The sequence below is a fragment of the Pituophis catenifer genome, unplaced genomic scaffold (assembly GCF_029215685.1).
Source record: "Pituophis catenifer annectens isolate HBS135680 unplaced genomic scaffold, rPitCat1.0.hap2 SCAF_9, whole genome shotgun sequence".
Lineage (NCBI taxonomy): Eukaryota > Metazoa > Chordata > Lepidosauria > Squamata > Colubridae > Pituophis > Pituophis catenifer.
Window position 1 is genome coordinate 3661322 of NW_027256889.1, and position 24097 is coordinate 3685418.

Sequence of the window (24097 nt, forward strand, 5' to 3'; positions counted from 1 at the left end):
CAGCCAGCTGAGGAACTCTGGGAGTTGAAGTCCACAAGTCTTAAAGTTGCCAAGGTTGGAGACCCCTAATTTAGATGCATTTGTGGACTTCAACTCCCAGAATTCCCCAGCCAGCACCCTGGGAGATGAAGCCCATTGCATCTTAAAAGAAGCCGAGATTGATAAAATCCGAGTTAGGTCTATGTAAATTAAGTCGATACAGGTAGTCCTTGACTTGCGACGGTTCATTTAGTGACCATTCAAAGTTACAACGGCACTGAAAAAGAAGGGACTTACGACCGTTTCTCACGCTTACGGCCTTTGTTAACGTCCCCGTGGTCGTGCGATCAAAATTCAAGACACTTGGCCATCGGTTCATGTTTATGACCGCTGTTGTGGTCCCAAGGTCACATGACAGGCGAAGTTAACGGGGAAGCCAGATTCACTTAACAACAACCCGTGTTACTCACTTAACGATGGCAGTGATTCGCTTAACAACTGCGGCAAGAAAAGTCATAAAATGGGGCAAAGCTCACTTAACAAACGTCTTCACTTCACAACAGAAATTTTGGGGTCAGTTGTGGTCGTAAGTCGAGGATTACCTGCACAGGTATTCCTCCACTTACAACCGTTCATTTAGTGACTGTTCAAAAACTACCTACGTCTGTTTTCTCAGTTACCTTTCCAACATCCCCTGATGGTCATGGGATCAAAATTCAGACGCTTGGCAAGTAGTTCCTATTTATGACGGTCGCAATGTCCTGGGGGGGGGGTGTCACACAATCCCCCCCCCTTTTGTGACTTTCCGACAAACGAAGTCGATGGGGGGGGGGGGGAGAAGCCGGATTCATTTAACAACTGGGTTATCAACTTCCCAGCTGCCGTGATTCGCTTTCCACCCTTGGCAAGAAAAATGGGACAAAACTCACTGCTTAACAAATTGTCTCGCTTAGTGACAGAAATCTGGGGCTCGACTATGGTCGAGGACTCCCTGTACCATACACATCAATACATCTTCATTCTGGGTGCGTGAAAGGACAACCCCCTCCTCCCCTGAAGCCCCCAGCCCAGCTACAAAAATGGAACATTTTTTTTCCAGGCCATTCTTCCAAAGACCCAGACTTCTGCACCCCCTCCCTCCCTCCCTCCCTCCCCAGGAGCCCCTTCCTCAAAGTCCTTACCCCGAATCCTGCCGAGAAGACACAGGAGGCGGCCGAAATGAGGACCGTGGGTCCGTTGGTCTGTTTGTTTTAAACATAAACACCCACAGGGGAATTTATTCAATCCATTGTCCTCCTTGGGAATGCAATGATGAGAAAACGGTATTCTTGGCTTAGTTCTTAGCATCAGCTCTTTCTCTCTCTCTCTCTCTCTCTCTCTTTTATATATATATATATATATTTTATGACACGGAGACACACAAACTTGGCAGGAAACGAACTCCTGAACGACCGAACGTCTTAAAATGACCCGCATGATGGGAGATGGTGCGCACAATGATTACTTGAGTGGGTGGCTGGATTTGCTTTTAAACACAGAAAAAAAAAATCTACAGAGGGGTTGGGTTTTGGGAGGGGGGGGCGAGGTGAGGTTTCTCTCGCAACGAACACACAACATGTCACACGTCACTTCCACATTTCTCAAGAGGTCTCCTCGTGGCGCTTGCTGACCGACCCCCCTCTCTCCTCCCCACCTTCTCCTGCCTGCTTCCACCCCCCCCCACCCCAAACGTTTTCCTGGAATATAAAATAAAGAGCTCGGGAAGACCCCCGAGCGACTCTGCCCCCGCCCCCCGCTGGCCCATCCCTTGCCCGTTCGCTTCCTGTCCATTATCCAACAGTGAGAGTGTCAAGTTAGGAATCTTTTTTTAAAAAATAAAACAGTGGCTTAATCTTTCTTCTTCTCTTCTGCCGTTTTAACCGGGAGGGCTTCGGCGACGGGAGAGCCCCCTGAATTGGCGACGGGGGTCTCTCCGGCTCCTCTCTCTGTCGCTGCCTCGGCAGGGCTGTCGGCGGGACCCTCGGCTTTAGCCCCCGGTGGGCTGCTGGCCAACACTGCAGGGATACCGTCCGGCGGAGCTATACTCGGCGGTGTCGCCATCCTTCCTGGTTGGTCCTCCCCACTGATGCCGAATTCATTGACGCGGGTTGGATCCACCCGGTAGATCCACCTTTGGTACAGGTAAATGAAGAACACGACATCTGGGGAGGGGGGAGAGAAAGGAGAGAGAGCAAATAGTAATCTAGAACCAGGAAAAGAGGATTTCTCAATGTAAAGAGTGATTTACACGTGTGCATGCGCAGGGGGTGGGGCGCATTGAATTATGGGTGTGGGCACGCACATGCGCGATCCCCCTGGGCTCCCCCTGCTTTTGGCACGCGACGGCAAAAAGGTTAACCATCACTGCTCTAGGGATTATGGGTGTTGAAGTCCACCCGTTTGATGGGTGTAAGGAAAACAACCTTGGGAGAGGGAGGTTACCAGATTGCTGCTGTTACGCAGGGCAGGGGAGGGACGGCAGAGGCCAAGAGAGAGAGAGAGAGTGAAGCCATTACCGTCGCGAAGGCAGCCTATCCTGTACATCATAGGCATCTTGATGACGAAGGCGAAGAGGTCGTCGATGAAGGTGTTGAGGGCTTTGTAGGTGAGCATCCTCCAAGGCAGGTGGGCCACCGACTTCAGCTTGTAGTTGATGAAGAGCTGGGGCGTCATAGTGATGAAGCCTGGAGGGAGAGAGACCAGCGCCCTCGACTTAACAACCACAACCGAGCCCAACTGTCAGGTTTCGAGGTCGTCTCAAATAAATTGCATTTCAAACAAAGTCTTTGATGAAAAACTCCCATTTATTAAGCACGACATTCTAACTCCGACTCCATCGTAGCCAACACTGACTTCCTGACCCAAAACCCTCCCTTTCCTTTCCCCACTCCTCTGCACTCATTGGCCATCTTCCAAGTCACTCTACCCCTAATCTACTGCTCCAGCTCCAAGGAATTTCCCCCCTCCCATCCCATCTCCTAGGGGATATTATCTCCAGGGAAAATAAGTAGGTGAAAAGTCAAACGTCCCTTTCCACACGCCTCCGCTTCTCCTTCTTATGTCAGCACTAGAGTAAATGCAGCTTGAAGTGCTGACACCAACATTGACCTTGTTAAACGAACTCCCTGGTTGGGTGGAGTTTCGCCCCGTTTTACAACCTTTCTTGCCGCAGTCGTTAAGCAATTCGCTTGCAGGGGTTGTGTGAGTGACAAGATTTGTTCAGCGAATCCGGCTTCCCGACGGACGCTGCTCGTCAGAAGGTCTTTCAAAGGGAATCACGTGACCCCATGATATGAACCGTTTGCCGAGCGTCTGAATTTTGATCAGGTGACCGTGGGAATGCGGCAACGGTCGTTAAGTGTGAAAAATGGACATAAGTCACTTTTTAAAGGGCTGCTGTAACTTTGAATGATCACTAAACGAACTGTTCTAAGTCGAGGACTTAGAAATGCCACTGAATTGACTGAAACGGAAAGGGAAGGATTCTTTTATCTAAAGAGCTGTGGTGGCACAGTGGTTAGAATGCAGCATTGCAGGCTAACTCTGCCCATTGCCAGCAGTTCGATGATGACTGGCTGAAGGTTGACTCAGCCTTCCATCCTTCCGAGGTGGGTCAAATGAGGACCCAGATTGTTGGAGGGGCAAGAGGCTGACTCTGTAAACTGCTTAGAGGGGGCTGGAAAGCATTATGAAGCGGCATATAAGTCTAAGTGCTACTGCTATTTTTTAGTGGATTTACATATTCTAGTTCCATTACAAAATGTGAGGATTGCTGACATAATGGTCAGAATGCAGTATTTGCAGGCTGACTCTGCCCGCTGCCAGGAATTCGATCCTGAAAGGGCTCAGGGTTGACTCAGCCTTCCATCCTTCTGAGGTGGGTCAAATGAGGACCCAGATTGTTGGGGGCAAGAGGCTCTTTAAACCGCTTAGAGAGGGCTGGAAAGCATTATGAAGCGGTATATAAGTCTAAGTGCTATTGCTATTTGGACTACCTCAAAGGACTGGCAGGTGGGAAGGTAGGCCTGGGAGGTGGGGGGAAGCTGTTAGAGGTCAGCCACCCACCACTAACTCACCGAAGGTCAGCAGGAAACCGTACAGCATGCTCAGGATCCAGGAATACCATCCTTTGTGTTCCATGTAGAGCAGGCTGTATACGGCGTAACAACCCAGCAGAGGGAAAAGGATCCAGGAAAGGTACCGAAAGGCCATCTGTGAAGGCAAAGGGGGGGTTGAGGGTAAGGCTGGGGGAAAAAAATCAAGCATACTAGCATTTCAGGAGAGGGGAACCCACCTGGGGCCACCGAGGGACTAGCTGCATGAATCAATGTTTGCTAGAGTCACCAACAGGCAACATCTAGCATAGCATTTCTCCATCTTGGCAGACCTTGAAGATGGGTGGACTTTGACTCCTATGGCTGGCTGGGGAATTCTGGGCGTTGAAGTCCACCCATTTTCAAGGTCTACAGAGATTCTCAGTCATCCAAGGTCATGCTTGTCTCAAAAGGTGTTTTTTCAAACGGCAGCTGGATTTTGTTTTTCCCTGGAAGATGTTTTGAGAAGCGAAACGTCTTCAAGGAAAAAGAAAATACCGTATTTTTCGGAGTATAAGACGCACCTTAGTTTTTGGGGAGGAAAATAAGAAAAAAGCTGACTGGTGGGTGGATCGGCCTCCTGAAATACCCTCAATCAGCTGTTCCCAGAGGTGAATTTTAGCAACAGGTTCCTTGGTTGTGAGCTCTGTGCCTTGCTTTTTTTTCTGAAATTTCTGAAACTCCATTTCAGAAAAAACTTTTTTTTCTGCCTCTGAAAGTCTCTGAAACCGAGCTTCAGAAAAAAAGCCTCCGAAGCTCTGTTTCTGAGGCTTTTTTTCTGAAGCTCTGTTTGGAGGCTTTTTTTCTGAAACTCTGTTTGGGAGCTTTTTTTCTAAAGCTTCGTTTCTGATGCCTTTTTCAGCCTCTGAAACCTCCGTTAGAGAAGCTGGGTGGGGCTACATTCGGAGTATAAGACGCACCCAGATTTTCATCCTCTTTTTTGGGGGGGGAAAAGGTGCGCCTTATACTCCAAAAAATACGATAAGTCCAGTTGCCTTTTGAAAAAGTCCCTTTGGTACATCCATCTTCAAATTGCTGAGGTTGAGACATACTGACTTAGTACCTCTGTCTCGGGTTTTTTTTCGCCACTAAAACTGGATGGAAGGACTGCCTTCTGATGACAGACTGGAGGGGAAAATACCAGCTATCCTGAATACCTGGGAGATGTTCACACCTGGGAAGGCTTGAACTTACATCATCGTAGATTTTGGTCGACGATTCGATGTACGTCGATTTGTCTTTGAATGTTAAGCGTGGGAAAATCCCAGCAATTTTGTTCTCGCGATCCAGCTGTTCGGCAGCATCAGGAAACAGAACGGGAGAGAATGAAGGGAGGGTTAGATTTTGAGACATCGGACTGGTTGCACAGCTGCTTCTCCTTCCCAGAATCCCCTCCCCAAGTGCACTGAGGCTACAATTCCCATCATCCCCAATCATCCTATGTCCGTGATGGGCTGGGAAAAGTGGAAAAGGATGGACTGTAACCAGGAGAGGTTGAGAAAGTCTGTCTTACAAATAACTCAAGGCGGTGAACGTTATCTAATACTTCTTCCTACTCCTATTTTCCCCACAACAACCCTGTGAGGTGAGTTGGACTGAGAGTGAAGGATTAGCCCAAAGTCACTCAACTGGATTTTAAGGTGGGACTAGAACTCAGAGTCGCCTGGTGATTTGCCCAAAGCCACCAAACTGGCTTTCGTGCCTAAGGTGGGACTAGAACTCACCGTCGCCTGGTGATTCGCCCAAAGTCACCCAGCCAGCTTTCATGCTTAAGGCACGACTAGAACTCACCATCTCTGGGTGATTGGCCCAGCTGGCTTTTGTGCCTAAGACAGGACTAGAACTCCCAGTCTCCTGGTGATTGACCCAAAGTCACCCAGCTGGCTTTCAGGCAGGACTTGAACTCATAGTTTCCTGCTTTCTAGCCTAGTGCCTTAACTACTAAACCAAACTGGCTCAATTCTTCCCCAACAAGTAGTTAGGTGTCCCCTTCTCACCCGGACATCCATCACTTTTGTGATCTTCCAGAGATCAATGAGCAGACCGAAGAAGACGCTGACTTGCACCACGAAGTTAGTTTCGTTATCCAGGATGTAGAGGAGGACCACGAGGGACTGGAACACCCCGAAGAAGACTGACCGTACGGAGAGGCCCTCCAGAGACTGCCTGCTGTTCCAGAACTGAATATCTAAGAGGGAGGATGAGAAACACTATTGAGGTTGGAAAAGGAAGTAATCCTCCTTCACCTCCTCTGTTCTGTTGGTTCAGTTCCAAGTGGGGAGAAAGACCCTGGAGACACGGAGGCTGCTTGGAAAACATGGTTTGATGGTAGACAGGAGGACCACATGGGTTTGAAGTCCTGGGTAGCTGACCACATGGGAGTGGAGAGTGAGATAATAGTTATACCCTCTCTTGGGCTTTGAACTTGCTTCCTGTTCCTGTGAAAGAAATGAATTCTGATTGGTTGTCAGACTCCCATGGGGCCATGCAGGGATAACTAACTTTGTAGGTTGTCTTGAGTCCCAGGCTTGGTTGAATCCCGCTGGGTGATGTCATCTTCCCAGGTGCCATGTGGTGAGATGGTAAGAGGGTTAATCCTACTATGTCCTGAGGGTGAAGGTCTTTTGTGTTGTAGATAAGCTGGCCCAGCCTTTTGTCTTGTAGATAGGATGGCACCAGTCTTTCTGGGGCTATTAACAAAAATGGGGGGCTGCTTTCCAAGAGCGTGTTTCTCCTTTTCTCATCCAGGGAGGTATAATATTCTGCCTTTTTTAAATATTTCCTAGAATATTTTATTCTTCTAGGAGAGGGGTGGGTGCTAACTTCCTACAGTTCTGTGGATAGGGTTGCTCCGGACTAGAATCTTGGTGACTTTAAGATGGGTGGACTTCAACTCCCAGAATTCCCCAGCCAGCCAGAATTCTGGGAGTTGAAGTCCACCCATCTTAAAGTCAGCAAGGTAGAGAAACACTGGTCTCTCGGGGTCGTACTAGGTTAAAATCGGCAACTTGGCCAAAAACTGACAACACGCAGCCGCGCACATTCAACCCCAGCGTTGGGAAATAGATCCTGGAGATATCCCGCTTTGAAGTGTTACAGATAGTCCTCGACATACGACCGTAATGGAGCCTGCCCATTGTGGTCAAATTCTGTACCGGCCATAACATCGTTCGTTCGTGTGATTTTATGACCTTGTTTGAGATGGACGTTAAGTGAACCTGACGGTGGTGAAGTGAACGTGGGCGGGGTGGGGTCATTAAGAGAATCAAGTTTGCTATGGGTGCGGTTTTGCTGAAAATCAGAAGGAACTGTGTTTGGTCATGTGACCACAACGGGGGGGGGGGGGAAGTGATGAAATTCTGAATGTGGATCATAAGTCCCCTTTTTTCGAGCTGGCTGTAACTTCAAACGTTCAATGGTAAGTTTTTTTTGTTTTTTTTTTAAATTGATTTATATGTCGCCCTCCTCCGGAGACTCAGGGCGGCTTACAATGCGTTAAGCAATAGCCTTCATACTTTTGTATATTTATACAAAGTCAGTTTATTGCCCCCACAAACTGGGTCCTCAATTTACCTACCTTAGAAAGGATGGAAGGCTGAGTCAACCTTGAGCCTGGGGAGATTCGAACTTACAGTAATTGCAGGCAGATGTTAATAACAGTGCTTTAGTCTGCTGCGCTACCAGAGTTGAGAACTAATTGTAATCACAGCAGGGAAACAGGAGGGGAGAAGAGATTCTCCAAGGCCTTGAAAGACGTTGAAACCTACCGTTCTTGAAAGCAAGGAACTCAAAAACGCTGTGCACAATGGAAACAACGATCGTCAGAGCCAGCAAGTAAGGGTTCGTTTCTAACAAAGCCACCTGGGGGAAAAAATAAACCAAAGGGCGTGTGAGACAACACGAGAAACAACATCCTAGACGTACAAAAACATCAGTAACAAGGCATGACCATTGAATGGACTCAAGACTTGCACCCAGATCCCCAGGCCTGAGGACAATACCCCGTCCTAGTTTTAATTTTCGATGTATTTATTGATTTGCATTTTATCGCCTTTATTATTTTTACAAATAAGTCAAGGTGGTGAATATATCCAACATATCTTCCTCTTTTTAGTTTCCCTACAACAACCCTGCGAAGTACGTTGGGCTGAGAGAGAAAGACCTGCCCAAAGTCACCCAGCTGGCTTTCATGCCTAAAGTGGAACTAAAACTCACCGTCTCCTGGTGATTGGCCCAGAGTAACCCAGGTAGCTTTCATGCCTAAAGTGGAACTAGAACTCACCGTCTCCTGGTGATTGGCCCAGAGTAACCCAGGTAGCTTTCATGCCTAAAGTGGAACTAGAACTCACCGTCTCCTGGTGATTGGCCCAGAGTAACCCAGGTAGCTTTCATGCCTGAAGTGGAACTAGAACTCACTGTCTCCTGGTGACTGGCCCAAAGTCACAAAGCCATCTTTCATGCCAAAAGCAGGACTAGAACTCACCGTCTCCTGATCATTGGCCCCAAATCACCCAAGTCTACTTTCATGGTTAAGACTGGACTACAATTCACAGTCTCCCACTTTCTAGCCTGGTGTTTTAGCCGCTGGAGTCTAGACCAGAGGTCTGCAATCTTAAAACACTCAAAGAGCCATTTGGACCCGTTTTCCCACAGAAAACATCGGGAGCCACAAAACCTCGGTGGGCGTGGCCAACTCGACGTCACTCACTTTCACCAGTCACATGACCTCCTAGCCATTAGGGCAGAGAACTGGTTGTTAAAAAACAACGGGAACCACAAAACACATCTCTCTCCCCCCCTCCATCCCCCTCCCCTCTCTCTGTATCTCTCCGTCTCTGCCCCAGCCGCTTCTCCATCCCCCGCCGTCGCCCTTACCTTCTCAGGCCAGGTGAGGAGTGATTGGGAGGGGAGGGCGAGGGGTGGGGCCAGCCAGTGGTGGAATCATCCAACAGGGAGCCACACAGCAGAGGGCCCAAAGAGCCACATGCTGCTCCGGAGACGCAGGTTGCAGATACCTGGTCTAGACCAAACTAGCTCTCTGTTTTTCCAGAATTGCTAAAACCTCCATTTTCAGCTTTTCAATACAAGGACTCTAGATGCAGTTCTGGAGTCAAGAGTTTCCCCAGGTGTGTGTGTGTGGGGGGCTAGCCTTCCCCACCGCTCACCTTGACCGAATCCTGCTCCTCGTCAGATTGTCCGTACAAGTCCTCCCCGAGGAAATTCCAAGGAGATTTGCTATTCTGGGCAGCATAGAGCTGCCACCGCCAGAGCGAAAGCGGGCAGTAAGAAAGCCGGAAGGGCAACCGTTCCACGGTCTCATTAATGGGGTAGTAATCCTTTTGCAAGTTCCAGTAATCGTTGAAGTAAAGGATGGGGTAGTAGTCGCCACTCACGGCGTCGAACTTCACATCTGGAAAGGAAGAAGCCGAGAGCATCGTGTCAGGGTCAGGATGCCACCAGGACAGAAGGGAGACCAGGGGGAATTAAGGAGAAATTTTCTGGACAGTGAGAACAATTACCGTATTTTTCGGTGTATAAGATGCACTTCCTCTCCCCCCCCCCAAAAGCGGGTGGAAATGTCTGTGGGTCTTATACAGAGAATGTTGCTGAAGCCCTGCCCGCCCGCCAGCCCCCACTCTTTTTGGCCTCTGCCTCCCAGCAATTCACCTCCTTGCAGCAAACAGCCTGGTCAGCTTCAGCACAGCCTGATTTAGCACAAACAGCTGACTGGCAGTTGGATCGGCCTCCTGGAATACCGCCTATCAGCTGTTCCAGGCTGCAGGGATCGCCGCCGCTGTCGCTGCCTGGAACAGGCTAAAAACGGGATGCGTGGAGGCCAAAAATGGGGCGCGCGGAGGTGGTGCTAGATGGCAGCAGTGATGGGTGGCAATGGTGGCGACAAGCGGTAGCAATCCCTGCAGCCTGGAACAGCTGATAGGCGGTATTCCAGGAGGCCGATCTAATCGCCAATCAGCTGCTTGTGCTAAATCAGGCTGTGCTGAAGCTGACCAGGCTGTTTGCTGCAAGGAGGTAAATTGCTGGGAGACAGAGGCAGGTTTTTTCCCCTTGTTTTCCTCCCCAAAAGCTAGGTGCGTCTTATACTTCGGAGTGGCTTATAGTCCGATAAATATGGTAAATCAACGGAATGACTTGCCTTCAGAAGCTGTGGGGCTCCATCAGTGGAGGCTTTTAAGAAGAGGCTGGACAGCCCCTTGTCTGGCATGGCATAGGGTTTCCTGCTTGAGCAGAGGGTTGGACTAGACCTCCCAGGTCCCTTCCAACTCCGTTATTCTGTTATTCAAGAGCATCAGAGAAAGGGAAGCCGCTCCCCCCCCCCGCCAGCATATCCTGCCGCCAGAGCAACTCCGAGATTTGAAGCCTTACACTGATCCAGAGGGGGAGGAACACTGCCCTTCACCCACGGGGTGTGGTCATCCACAATGTTGATGGTGAGGTTGGGGTGCCAGTGCGAGATCACCTCCACGGGGCCAAAATCTTCAGCTCTCTGCAAGAAAAGCACGAAGGCTGAGTAACGTTTCTCCAGAGGGGCGGGGGGGGAGGAAAAAGAGAGGAGAGAAGGGGACATTCCAGAGCCCTCAGTAGCCATCCAAAAGAGTGAAATGTGATGGGTTCAGTAAAGAAAAAGTAAAGGGGAAAAAAAAAAGAACTTTTTCGCAGCAGCTGTCTATGGAGATTCTCATTCATCCAAGTCATGGTTGTCCCAAAGGTAATTTTTTTTTTTTCAAAGGGCAACTGGATTTTCTGTTTTTCCTGGAAGACGTTTCGCTTCTCATCCAAGCAGCTTCTTCTGTTCTGTTCCCTTCTGTCCATTCCATTCCATTCCATTCCATTCCATTCCATTCCATTCCATTCCATTCTTTTTATTTTTATTATTTTTATTAGTTCGATTTATATGCCGCTCTTCTCTGGAGATTCAGGGCGGCTTACAATGCGTTAAGCAATAGCCTTCATACTTTTGTATATACCTGCTTAGTAGGGTTTTTTGGCCCTCCCTGAGCGGTGTTTTTTTTTATACAAAGTCAGCTTATTGCCCCCACAAACCGGGTCCTCATTTTACCTCCCTCGAAAGGATGGAAGGCTGAGTCAACCTTGAGCCTGGTGAGAATTGAACTCGCAGTAATTTGCAGTAACAGCAGCAGTTTAGTCTGCTGCGCCACCAGGCTCCTTCCCCGCTCTACTCCATTTCATTCCATCTGTTCTGTTCTGTTCCGTTCCGTTCCGTTCCGTTCCGTTCCGTTCCGTTCCGTTCCCTATATTCTATATTCTATTCCAGGAGTCTCCAACCTTCGCAACTTTAAGCCTGGAGGCCTTCCTGGGAGCTTCGCTGGCTGGAGAATTCTGGGAGTTGAAGTCCTCCAGGCTTAAAGTTGCCAAGGTAGGAGACCCCTGTTCTATTCTATATTCTATTCTATTATTCTATATTCTATTCTGTATTGTACAGTACTGTACTTACTGTATTGTATTGTATGCCAGCTTGCCAGAGAGAACTCAAGAGATCTGACTGCAGGCCCAGCTAGACCCCGCCTAGGGTGTTTCCCAGTTGCGGTGGGAAAGGCCCTGGTGCTTTTTCCAGGTGAAGTACACAGGTGTGACTCCATCTGTATGCACGAAGCGTAACCTGAATACGAGATTCTCTCTCTCAGTCTCGCTTTCACACATCCAGAGCTCTGCCAAGCAGTCCCAAAGAGCTCAGGTTTTCCTCCCCTTCTTCTTTCAGATCTCACAAGCGCCGTCAAACCTCGTCTCTGGTTTCCAATGATGGCTAGTTACCATAGGGCCACTACTGGCCTCACTTATTTTTCCAAAAGGCCCCTAAGATTTCTTCCACTAAGCCCAGGGGCACAGTTTGCAAAGTGCCAGGCGTTTCTTTTTTTGCAGTCTAAAAATTTAAATGAAACTTTTATTTTTATTAATTTATTTTATTTTTATTTAACATAACGTTTTTTAAAAACATTTTTAACTGGTTTGTCATTTTAAATTGGGGCCAAATTAATATATCCTTTTAATTGTTTTTAATGCTTGTATTCTATGTTTTTAGCTGGCTGTACACCGCCCTGAGTCCCTCGGGAGAAGGTGCGGTATATAAATTCGAAATAAAATAAAAATAAAATAAAATAAAATTAATTAAACACCAAAAGGGGAAGAGGGCCGTTTAATCCATTTTGCTTCTTCCTACCTTCCCTGTTGTCTTCTTTCATCATCTTCTTTTAACGACCCCATAATCCCTTGCGGAGTAAGAGTCTGGGCAACTGAATGGAGCTAGCAGAGTGTTTTACTGGCCGGATGCCCTTCCTGTCACCAATGCGGAGTTTTGTTCAACGGACATATTCTCAGTGTGAGAACCAAGAGAGAGAAATATCTGCCTCTACCTAGGATCGAACTCACAGCCTCCTGATTGTGAGGCGAGGGCTCCACTTCTAGGCCACCGCACCACTCCTTCTCCCTATTCTCTTCCAGTGCGGAAAATATGAGGAGAGTTTGCGGAAATCTACCCAGCCTCCTCAAAAGAGAGAGAGGCAGGCAGGGGAAAGTCGTGGCTCTTATTGGCGGGAAACCCCTCAAAGGAAACAATTTCAACAGGCAAACTATCATAGCCATTTGCACATTTCCTCCCCCTTTTTTTTTTTTGCAGAAGCCCAATTCCATCAAGCAGCCGGAGGCCGTAAAGCTGAGGACCGAAGAGCTATGGGGGGGTGGGGGGGGGATTGGGACTTTGAAGGAGAAACAAGAAGAGGAGAAAGTATCAGAGAGGTCACGTTACTTTTATCATTTCGGGATCCGCTTCAGTTTCTCCAGTTAGTAGGTTCTTGGTTTTCAGAAAGCGTCTACGTTTGTACTTATTGATCACTGCAAAGGAAAACAAAACAGGGGAAAAAAAAGGTTAAGTTTGGTCTGAGTTTGATCACTTTGGTATAGTGGTTAAAGCACCGGGCTAGAAACCAGGAGAGCGGGAGTTCCGGTCCAGCCTTAGGCATGAAAGCCGGCTGGGGGACTTTGGGTCAATAACTAGGAGAGGGGGAGTTCTAGTCCCACCTTAGGAATGAAAGTCAGCTGGGGGACTTTGGGTCAATCAGTAGGAGACAGTGAGTTCTAGTCCCACTTTAGGAATGAAAGCAGGCTGGGTGACTTTGGGCCAATCGCTAGGAGAGTGGGAGTTCTAGTCCCACTTTAGGAATGAAAGTCAGCTGGGGGACTTTGGGTCAATCAGTAGGAGACAGCGAGTTCTAGTCCAGCCTTAGGTATGAAAGCTGGCTGGGTGACTTTGGGTCAATCGCTAGGAGAGTGGGAGTTCTAGTCCCACTTTAGGCATGAAAGCCGGCTGGGTGACTTTGGGTCAATGACCAGGAGAGTGGGAGTTCTAGTCCCACCTTAGGTATGAAAGAAGGCTGGGTGACTTTGGGCCAATGACCAGGAGTCAGCGAGTTCCAGTCCAGCCTTAGGTATGAAAGCTGGCTGGGTGACTTTGCACCAATAACTAGGAGAGTGGGAGTTCTAGTCCCACTTTAGGAATGAAAGCCAGCTGGGGGACTTTGGGCCAATCATCAGGAGACTCCAGCCGTAAGCACGAAATCGGCTGGATACATTTGGGCCAGTCCCTCTCTCTCAGCTCAATCTAACTCACAAGGTGGTTGTTGTGAGTAATGGAGGATGGAGTTGGGTTGGATATGTGCGCCGCCTTATTTGGAAAAATAATAAAGCCAGTTGTCCTCTACTTGCAACATTCGTTTAGTGACCGTTCGAAGTGACAACAGAACTTTTTTTAAAAAAAAAAACAACTTACGACTGTTTTTCACACTTACGACCACTGCAGCATCCCCACAATCACGTGATCAAAAGACTTGGCAACTGGCAGGTTACTTATGACGGTTGCAGTGTCCCGAGGTTACTTGATCACCACTCGTGACCTTCTCACGAGCAAAGTCAATGGGGAAGCCAGCGGGAAAGGTCGCAAGTTATTATGGTCACATGTTCCATGTCGTGACCAAAAACGTATTGCAAAATGGAATGTGTTCATATGGTGTCTCACTTAATGACCACAACATTTAATGAAGAACTTCGTGGTCCCTATTGTGGTTCGTAAGTCAAGGAATACCTGTAGCACCGCATCTCCTGCTGATAGCTCTCCATTCTGGGTAGGAATGCCAAGAAGTTATGGAAAGGATTAACGGAGGCCAACAACTAGGTTATTTGGGGGAAACCTGTCAAACACGGGAAGCATTTCCCACAACCGCTGCCGACGCGAAGCTCTCAACTGAACAAAATAAAATAAAATAAACCACGGTTGGAAGGGAAGCTTACTTCGAGACGTGTGAACCGTGGCAAGGCGCCGGTAGAGGTTCTTCTGTTTGGGGTCAGGGTGGAACCCACTTTTCGTAAAGTACACGTGGATGTAAATGGAACCGTTGTGTTGCACGCTCTGAAATCAGAAGTAAATAATTGTGAGCATAATAATTTAACACGTCCCTCCAGCAGGATGGGGATCTTCATTCGTTCGACAACAAAACTACGAAGGGGAGAAGCAGACACAGAACTTGTGAAAAGGCCCAACGGCAAGCACCTGTTCCTGGAAGCGAGGCTTTAAAATGTCAAATGACTAACCCACCTGATTTTACAAACTTTTTTTTTTTTTTTTTTACAACGGTCATTAAGGAAATGACGCAGTTGTTAAGCGAACCCATTGCTTGCGATGGGCCGGTTTTTGCCAAACACCAGGTGTAAATGCTGGGTTTTGGGATTTTTTGGGGTTTTTTTCTTTCTTTTGAAGACGTTTCGCTTCTCACCCAAGAAGCTTCTTCAAGCTCTGACTGGATGGGTGGGGAACGGGAGGATTTGTACTCCTTGCAGACAGCTGGTCCTTTGCCTTCTTTTTTAAGAGGGTCATTGAAGCCCTTGGAGGTTTATCTGTGTCTTCGGGCATCATCTGAGTCGTGCAAATGGGTGTGGAGCCTACCGGATGTTTTTTCCCCTGTGTCCCTTCCCTGTTGAAGACAGGCGTGGGCCCTTGGGGATGGGCCCATGTTGTCTGCATCTCAAACTGAGGTGCAAATGGGTCCTGTAATCTGCAATTTGGGGGGCTGGGGGGGAAATCCGGTCATGTTCTCACACCATCTGAAGGCGAGGGGTGAGCTCCTGGGGGTTCGGTAGAACCTCTAGCTAAGATTCTGTGCAGTTTGGAGAATCCCCAAATCCCTCTCTTGGCTGGGCCTGCCCTCCCCGCTCCTCCCAGGAGTCCCCACGCGGCCCGTTTTGGATGCAGGTAAGTGCAGGACATGCGCGGAGGCTCGGGGAGGGTGAAAAACGGGCCTACTGGAAATTTGGGAAGGCCAGAAATGGGCCCATTTCTGGCCTCCAGAGCCTGGGGAGGCCAATTTCGCCCTCCCGGTGGCTCAAGAAAAACCTCCGGAGCCCGCGGAGGGCAACCCCCCCCCCACCATGGTGCAGGAGGCTGACTAGGCCACGCCCACCAAGCAACCGAGCAGAGAACCCCTTGCTAAAAGTTTTGAAGCCCACCCCTGTCTGAAGGATGCTCATCCCAAAGAGCATAACTAAAAGTCTATGGAGATTCTCAGTTATCCTGAACGAAAGCACCTTTGGGAAAACCATGATCTGGATGACTGAGAATCTCCATAGACCTTTAGTTTTGTTAACATTGTCATAAAAGGTGCCTGCATGAACGTGGGACACTGCAAAAGGCCGTAAATGCAGATACATGACCAGGCAAGGGGGGGGGGGGCGGGGGAGGACCGACCATTGTTAACTTTGAATCTGGGTGGTAAGTCCCACTTTTTCAGATCTGTTTTAAATTTGAGCGGTTGCTAAGCGGCCGGTTGTAAGTCGAGGACTACCTGTAGGGTCATATACAGGCAGTCCTCGACTTACAACAGTTCCCTTAGTGACCATTCAAAGTTACAACAGCACTGAAGTGACTTATGACCACTTTTTCACACTTATGACCGCTGCAACCTCCTGGCAAGCAAAGTGAATGGGGAAACCAAAGTTATTTAGAAACCGTGTTACTAATTTAACAACTGCAGTGATTCATTGAACAAACGTGGCGAGAAAACTCCTAAAGTGGGGCAAAATGCCCTTAACAAATTTCTCAGTTAGCAACCTAAATTTTGGGACTCAATTGTGGTCGTAAGTTGAGGACCACCCATAGAGTCAATCATTTCCCCCCGTCGCATTAAAAATGTGCTTTGGGACGTGCTTCCTTCCGGTACGAAAAACTATTCACGGAGCGTTTGAAGCAGAGAGGAAAACCCAGCTGTCAGTAGACGGTGGCATCCGTTCACACACCTCAGGGATTTCCAACTCGGTGTAACGCTCGTAGCAGCCATCCGAATTCTCGCCACTTGTCCAATCTCCGTAGACTAGATCTCGCTGTTCCCAAAACAATGCCGACGTGGTGTTGAAGTCGGTAAAGTGCTCGTGTTCGGATATGAAGACGTGAAGGTCCTGCCAGGAAAAGAAAAAAAAAACTCTTCATGACACTGAGCTGGAACCCTCTATCTATCTATCATCTAACCAACCTAACACCAGTAACAGAATTCTATTTCTCTTTGAGACGAATTCTGAATCAGAGAATTTCAGTCCTGCAGCCAGAGAAAGTGCCTAGAGCTCCCTTCTCCACCAGTCAAAATCCGACTTAAACCCTTGAAAAATCTGGAATCAGGATTCGGCCATCCTTACCATTAAGGTGTCTTTAGGGAAAAGATTGCGGCTTGGTGCCCTGGGTGCTCCCCCGGGGGTGGATGGATCCTGGGTTGTTGGCCCGCGACGAAACCAGCTACTGATGGCCCAGATAATAAAGATTCTGGAAGACGAGAGGAAAAAGTAAAAAAGGTTGAGAATTCGTACCAGTTTTGAAACCAACCTTTCCATCGAGAGGCATCGGTCACACGGGGAAATTCCAGAGAAATTCAGATTGGACAAAGAAGATAAGCTTTTCATCAACCATCATAAACTTCGCTGGGCAACATTTTTATTATTCTCAACTCGAGGATCTAATAAGGGCATTCCCCATAGACTTACAACTGTTTAGTGACCAATCTCGCCAGGCTCAAGGTTGACTCAGCCTTCCATCCTTTCTAAGGTAGGTAAATTGAGGACCCAGTTTGTGGGGGCAATAAGCTGACTTTGTATAAAATATACAAAAGTATGAAGGCTATTGCTTAACGCATTGTAAGCTGCCCTGAGTCTCTGGAGAAGGGCGGCATATAAATCAAATTAAAAAAAAAAATCAAAGTTACAATGGCACTGTGAAAAAAGTGACAGGATCATTTTTCACACTTACAACTGTTGCACCCCACCCCCCCCGGTCATGTGATCAAAATTTGGAATGCTTGGCAACTGAGTCGTCTTTATGACGGTTGCAATGTCCCGGGAGTTATGTGATCACCTTTTGTGACCTTCTGACAAACAAAGTTAATGGGGGACCCAGATTCACTTAATGACCCTGAGATTAATTTAAAAACTGCAGTGATTCACTTAACAAATGCGGCAAGAAACGGGGCAAAAACTCACTTAACAAGTGTTTTGCTTAGCAACAGAGATGTTGGGCTCAATTGTGGTCTTAAGTCGAGGACTATCTGTCTGGTGTTTCTCTACCTTGGTAGCTTTAAGACACGTGGACTTTAACTCCCAGAATTCCCCAGCCAGCCATGCAAGACACTGGTTAATGTTGGGCTCAATGGTGGTTGTAAGTTGAGGACTACCTGTAGGGAATCTCTTCAGGGATTGATATCCTGTGTTTTTTTCTACAAGAAAAGCAGCTCTGGAAAAACCAAGTCCTGCAGCTTTCAGAATCATAAAATAAATCTCCACCCCTTAACAACCGCCGTAGCAATTTCCTAAGTTACAGTTTTACAGATCTCGATTACACAATTCTTGGGCTTGTTTATGAATAAGTTAAAAGATAAATTAATTATGAGATGGCGCAAGAGCTCTTTTGCAAGAATTCTAGCAATCTGCAGGGACCGGCAACAGTCTGGCACTGTTTGGTATCCGATATCGGCTGCCTTCTATTATATTAGAAAACTAGCTGAATACCCGTGCTCTGCTATGAAACTGTGTGATGGGGCTTGATAAATCGACCCTTGCAGCTTGAAAATTAATGAGTAGTTACGATCGGCCTGTCCTCTCCCCTTCTCTCCCTCAGGCGTGCCCCACAGAAACATCTCCTATCCTCAGCCTTGCCCTATCCTATCCCCTTCTCTCCCTCAGCCTTGCCCCACAGAAGCCTCCCCTATCCTATCCCCCTTCTCTCCCTCAGCCTTGCCCCACAGAAGCCTCCCCTATCCTATCTCCTTCTCTCCCTCAGCCTTGCCTCACAGAAGCCTCCTCTATCCTATCCCCCTTCTCTCCCTCAGTCTTGCCCCACAGAAGCCTCCCCTATCCTATCCCCTTCTCTCCCTCAGCCTTGCCTCACAGAAGCCTCCCCTATCCTATCCCCCTTCTCTCCCTCAGTCTTGCCCCACAGAAGCCTCCCCTATCCTATCCCCTTCTCTCCCTCAGCCTTGCCCCACAAAATCCTCCCCTATCCTATCCCCTTCTCTCCCTCAGCCTTGCCCCACAGAAGCCTCCCCTATCCTATCCCCTTCTCTCCCTCAGGCTTGCCCCACAGAAGCCTCCCCTATCCTATCCCCTTCTCTCCCTCAGCCTTGTCCCACAGAAGCCTCCCCTATCCTATCCCCTTCTCTCCCTCAGGCTTGCCCCACAGAAACGTCTCCTATCCTATCCCCTTCTCTCCCTCAGCCTTGCCTCACAGAATCCTCCCCTATTCTACCCCCTTCTCTCCCTCAGCCTTGCCCCACAGAAGCCTCCCCTATCCTATCCCCTTCTCTCCCTCAGGCTTGCCCCACAGAAGCCTCCCCTATCCTATCCCCTTCTCTCCCTCAGCCTTGTCCCACAGAAGCCTCCCCTATCCTATCCCCTTCTCTCCCTCAGGCTTGCCCCACAGAAACGTCTCCTATCCTATCCCCTTCTCTCCCTCAGCCTTGCCTCACAGAATCCTCCCCTATTCTACCCCCTTCTCTCCCTCAGCCTTGCCCCACAGAAGCCTCCCCTATCCTATCCCCTTCTCTCCCTCAGGCTTGCCCCACAGAAGCCTCCCCTATCCTATCCCCTTCTCTCCCTCAGCCTTGTCCCACAGAAGCCTCCCCTATCCTATCCCCTTCTCTCCCTCAGGCTTGCCCCACAGAAACGTCTCCTATCCTATCCCCTTCTCTCCCTCAGCCTTGCCTCACAGAATCCTCCCCTATTCTACCCCCTTCTCTCCCTCAGCCTTGCCCCACAGAAGCCTCCCCTATCCTATCCCCTTCTCTCCCTCAGGCTTGCCCAACAGAAGCCTCCCCTATCCTATCCCCTGCTTGCTGCTGTGAAAGTAAAACTGAAACTGAAACTCCTCTCCTCTGCTTGTGTTTTTGCATTTGGAACACATTTCTTTTCAGGTGGGGAGAGGAAGTAGAACTCCTTAGCATCAGAGCATATTAATCATAATATAGGAAATACTAATGCTATGATGGTCATTTCGAAAAATCCTTTCTTAATGAGCACCTAGAAGCCAAGAGGAACATACGTGGCAAATTTCAAGTTTGTAGGCTTTACGGTTCTGGAGATTTCGTGATGATGTGTGAGTGGTTATTTCGCTTTTATATATACAATATAGATGCTTCAAATCCTTTTTTGAGTTACAAGCACGTGATCCGCAGAGGAATTCTATCAGGCCCCTCAGCACCGCGGCCCAAATTTAATTGAAAGTTAAATCAAGAAGCAAAGAAATATTTTGAAAAGCAGAGTCTGATCAGCAGCGTATACCGACTGAGAAGTTGTTTTCTGAACCAAAAGATCCGGGATTCAGATTTGGCCTCTCCGAGAAATGCATTGCTTGTACAACTTTGCTAAGCTGATGTATTTATTTTATAATATTTTTACAGCTGCCCATCTCATTTCCATGCGGCTCTTGGCAAAGGACGTGATTAAGGCACAAGCTAACCAATAATTCAGACCCCTTGTGCAATTCTTTCAGTTTACTACATCGCTAAATCCACCCTACCGCAGGAATACACTCAACATTTTACTATGTTTACCAAGAATTGCTAATGGACAGAGCTGACCAAGAGAGGGACTGTAAAAAGAGAGATAAAGAAGAGAGATCAAAATATGTACATTTTAGTTCTTTTTTCAAAATCTATCAATATTCTTAACAGCATTAAATTTAAGAAACAGCCAGTTTGGTCTAGTAGTTAAGGTACCAGGCTAGAAAATAGGAGACTGTGAATTCTAGTCCCATTTTAGGCATGAAAGCCAGCTGGGTGACTTTGGGCCAATCATCAGGAGACTGGGAGTTCTAGTTCTACTTTAGGCATGAAAGATGGCTTGGTGAGTTTGGGCCAATCACCAGGAGATGGTGAATTCTAGTCCTGCTTTAGGCATAAAAGCCGGCTGGGTGACTTTGGGCCAATCACCAGGAGATGGTGAGTTCTAGTCCTGCTTTAGGCATAAAAGCCGGCTGGGTGACTTTGGGCCAATGACCAAGAGATGGTGAGTTCTCGTCCCACCTTAGGCATGAAAACCAGCTGGAGGATTTTGGGCCAATCACTAGGAGACTGGGAGTTCTAGTCCTGCCTTAGGCATGAAAGTCGGCTGGGTGACTTTGGGCCAGTCCCTCCCTCTCAGCCTCCCCACCTCGCAGGGTTGTTGTTATGTCAAAAATAAGAGGAAGGAGGTGTGATGGATATTTGTACCTCCTTGAATTATTTGTACAAATAAAGGTGGGATAAATGAATGTTTCTACCTATCCCATTTCAGTGGAAGCTTCATCTCTGAGTCTAATCTATATTATATCTTGTTCTCCGATTCTCAATCATTTCTGGGTGAGGACATCTGTGGCAATATCCGCCGAGTCGATAGGAGGAGAGATACCGTCCCAAAACTGAAAGTGCTGTTACCCTTTGTGGTTCGTTGCATTAATAACCTCCCATGTTTAAAATTAGGGTTGAAGATAATCCACAAACTAGAAAGACAAAAGCCACAAGAGGTTGCGTACCAGTTTCTGATGCTTCGTGACTCATCAGTGAAACCTGAAAACCGAGGACAGCCTGTGTGTGTTGCCAGCTTGGACCATCTGATGAACTGTAAAAGTCTCTTGGCTTCTTCGCTTAACGACTATGGCAAGAAAAGTCGTAAAACGGGGCAAAACTCACTGAACCAATGTCTCCCTTAGCAAGAGAAATTGTGGGTTCAATTGTAGTCGTAAGTCGAGGACTACATCACTGTCCAGTGATGGAATTCAGCAGATTTGGGCAAACCTGTAGTTAAATTGCTGGCTGGCCCCACCCCTTCCCGGAGTCCCCATGCGCTCCATTTATTTATTTATTTATTGGTTCGATTTATATGCTGCCCTTCTCCGGAGACTCAGGGCGGCTTACAATGTGTTAAGCAATAGCCTTCATACTTTTGTATATACCTGCTTAGTAGGGCTTTCGGGGGCCCCCTAAGCGGTGTTCTTTTTTTATACAAAGTCAGCTTATTGCCCCCACAATCCGGGTCCTCATTTTACCTACCTCGAAAGGATGGAAGGCTGAGTCAACCTTGAGCCTGGTGAGATTTGAACTTGCAGTAATTGCAGGCAACTGGCAGCTAAGTGCTATTTAACAGCACTTTAGTCCGCTGCACCACCAAGGCTCTTTTGCTCCCAGGTAAGTGCAGGGAGGCCTCCTAGGCCCAAAATGGGGCGCAGCCCGCCCCCCGCGTTTTCGCTCCCAAGAGGCTTCAGCCTCCCCCCTCCCGCAGCACATTTTCACTCTCAGGAGGCTTTAGGGAGACTTCCTAGGCCCAAAACGGGGCACAGGGGATGGGTGGGGGTGGCATGGACCCCCAACAGCCCATTTTTGCTCCCGGGGGGGGGTGCAGGAAGCCGAGTGCTGCCCGTCACACCCCCTGGCCATGCCCACCATGCCAGTCATTAGGGCAGAGAACCGGTTGTTAAATTATTTGAATCCCACCACTGTGCTTGTATATATCTTCTATTCAACGATGTCCTTTCATCCTCCCTGCTTAAAGTGGGGCCATAACATTTTGGACAATTTTCAATTTAATGCGAGATGAATTACGATTTGAACTTTAAAGCGATCCATTTAAGCGATGGGAAAGGAAGCCGTGCCAAATTGCAGCGTTCTTTGCAAACTCATGAATTGGGAAGAAACGGTAGGGCAGCTGTTTGTCCATACTAGGGGGAAAAAACACTTGGACGCTGGCCCACTTCCAATTTGATTTGCACTTATAGATTGAAATATTCAACAGCTTCATCAGTTGGATGTTTTAATGCATGGCTGGCACCCTAGGGGTGCCAAAGCCAAGTATTGCTGAGGTAGCTCAAGAAAGTAATATTAAGTAATAATTTTAATAAAGGCTTTGGAAACAACATCTCTGTCCTTTCCCACTGGGTCACCTTGATTTGCAAAGATTCCACTGTACTAAGAGCCTTTAGCCTTTACCAAGAGCCTTGGTGGTGCAGCGGACTAAAGTGCTGTTAAGTAGCACTTAGCTGCCAGCTGCCTGCAATTACTGCGAGTTCAAATGTCACCAGGCTCAAGGTTGACTCAGCCTTCCATCCTTCCAAGGTAGATAAAATGAGGACCCAGATTGTGGGGGCAAAAATAAGCTGACTTTGTATAAAAAAGAACACTGCTTAGGGGGGGGCTGAAAGCCCTACTAAGCAGGTATATACAAAAGTATGAAGGCTATTGCTTAACGCATTGTAAGCCGCCCTGAGTCTCCGGAGAAGGGCGGCATATATATATATATATATATATATATATATATATATATATATATATATATATATATATATATATATATATATATATATATTTATATATATATATATATATATATATATATATATATATATATATATATGTATGTATATATGTATGTATATATATATATATATATAAATAAATAAATAAATACTAGAATGGATTGGCTCCTACTTATACAGGTAGGTAGTCCTCGACCTACAACCACAACTGAGCCCCGAATTATTGTTGCTATACAAAACATTGGTGAAGGGAATTTTGCCCCATTTGATGTCCTTCCTTGCCGGAGTTGTTTTAAGGGAATCACCGCAGTTGTTAAGTTAGTGACATGGTTGTTAAGTGAATCCGGCTTTCCCCATTGACTCTTGCTTGTCAGAAGGCCGCAAAAGGGGATCGCGTGAGCCAATGGGGAAGCCGGATTCACTTAACAACCGTGTCACTAACTTAACAACTCGGGTGATTCCCTTAAAAAAAAAAAAATATGGCAAGAAAGGTTGTAACATGGGGCAAAATTCAGTTAATAAATGTTTCACTTAGCGACAGAAATTTGGGGCTCGGTTTTTGGTCGTAGGTCGAGGACTACCTGTACGGAGAACACTTAGGCAGGGAAGTGTAATAATTCAAAGCCTTGTGATCTGTCTGCCCTGGAATATTGGCAAGACCCCGAGTAGCAGTAACAGGAAACTGACATGGAACGGGATGCATTGTAAAGCTGCTAGGCCACTTAACGCCTTACTAAAGAGCCAGTGTCACAAAAGTGCTTCTTGTGTGGTTATATTTTTATTTATTTATTTGAACCCCATCGTTATTTGTAGGAATAACTCAACTCAGCAAACATATCCACTACATGCTCCTCCTCCTCCTACTTTCCCAACAACAACAACCTTGTGAGGTGGGTTGGGCTGAGAAAGAATGAGTGGCCATTCATGCCTAAGGCGGGACTAGAACTCTCTCTCTCTGGCTGATTGGCCCAAAGCCACTCGGTGGGTTTTCATGGCTAACGTGGGACTAGATTTCTTATTTTCTAACCTAGTGCCTTAACCATGATTAGGCCAAACCTGGCTCTTTCAGGCCCCAGCCCTCTCTGCATCTAGAACAGCGTGGTTTTAAGTAAAAATAAAACGCCAGGCCTGGCTTTGGTGT

At 47.6% G+C, this 24097-nt stretch overlaps 1 protein-coding gene across 1 annotated transcript in view; it reads right to left on the minus strand.

Moving 5' to 3' along the window:
- Nucleotides 1-1721: 1721 nt before the first annotated feature.
- Nucleotides 1722-24097, minus strand: part of CLPTM1 (CLPTM1 regulator of GABA type A receptor forward trafficking) — a 28111-nt gene continuing 5735 nt past the window's right edge. Inside the window, exons 3-14 of the mRNA XM_070949775.1 lie at nucleotides 16824-16947; nucleotides 16431-16589; nucleotides 14433-14550; nucleotides 12895-12980; nucleotides 10497-10617; nucleotides 9278-9522; nucleotides 7880-7973; nucleotides 6110-6300; nucleotides 5307-5402; nucleotides 4095-4230; nucleotides 2535-2702; nucleotides 1722-2180 (exon numbers count right to left, since the gene is read on the minus strand). Of these exons, the coding sequence (XP_070805876.1) occupies nucleotides 1867-2180; nucleotides 2535-2702; nucleotides 4095-4230; nucleotides 5307-5402; nucleotides 6110-6300; nucleotides 7880-7973; nucleotides 9278-9522; nucleotides 10497-10617; nucleotides 12895-12980; nucleotides 14433-14550; nucleotides 16431-16589; nucleotides 16824-16947 (1852 nt within the window). The 3' untranslated portion in view covers nucleotides 1722-1866. The remainder of the gene's footprint in view (nucleotides 2181-2534; nucleotides 2703-4094; nucleotides 4231-5306; nucleotides 5403-6109; nucleotides 6301-7879; nucleotides 7974-9277; nucleotides 9523-10496; nucleotides 10618-12894; nucleotides 12981-14432; nucleotides 14551-16430; nucleotides 16590-16823; nucleotides 16948-24097) is intronic.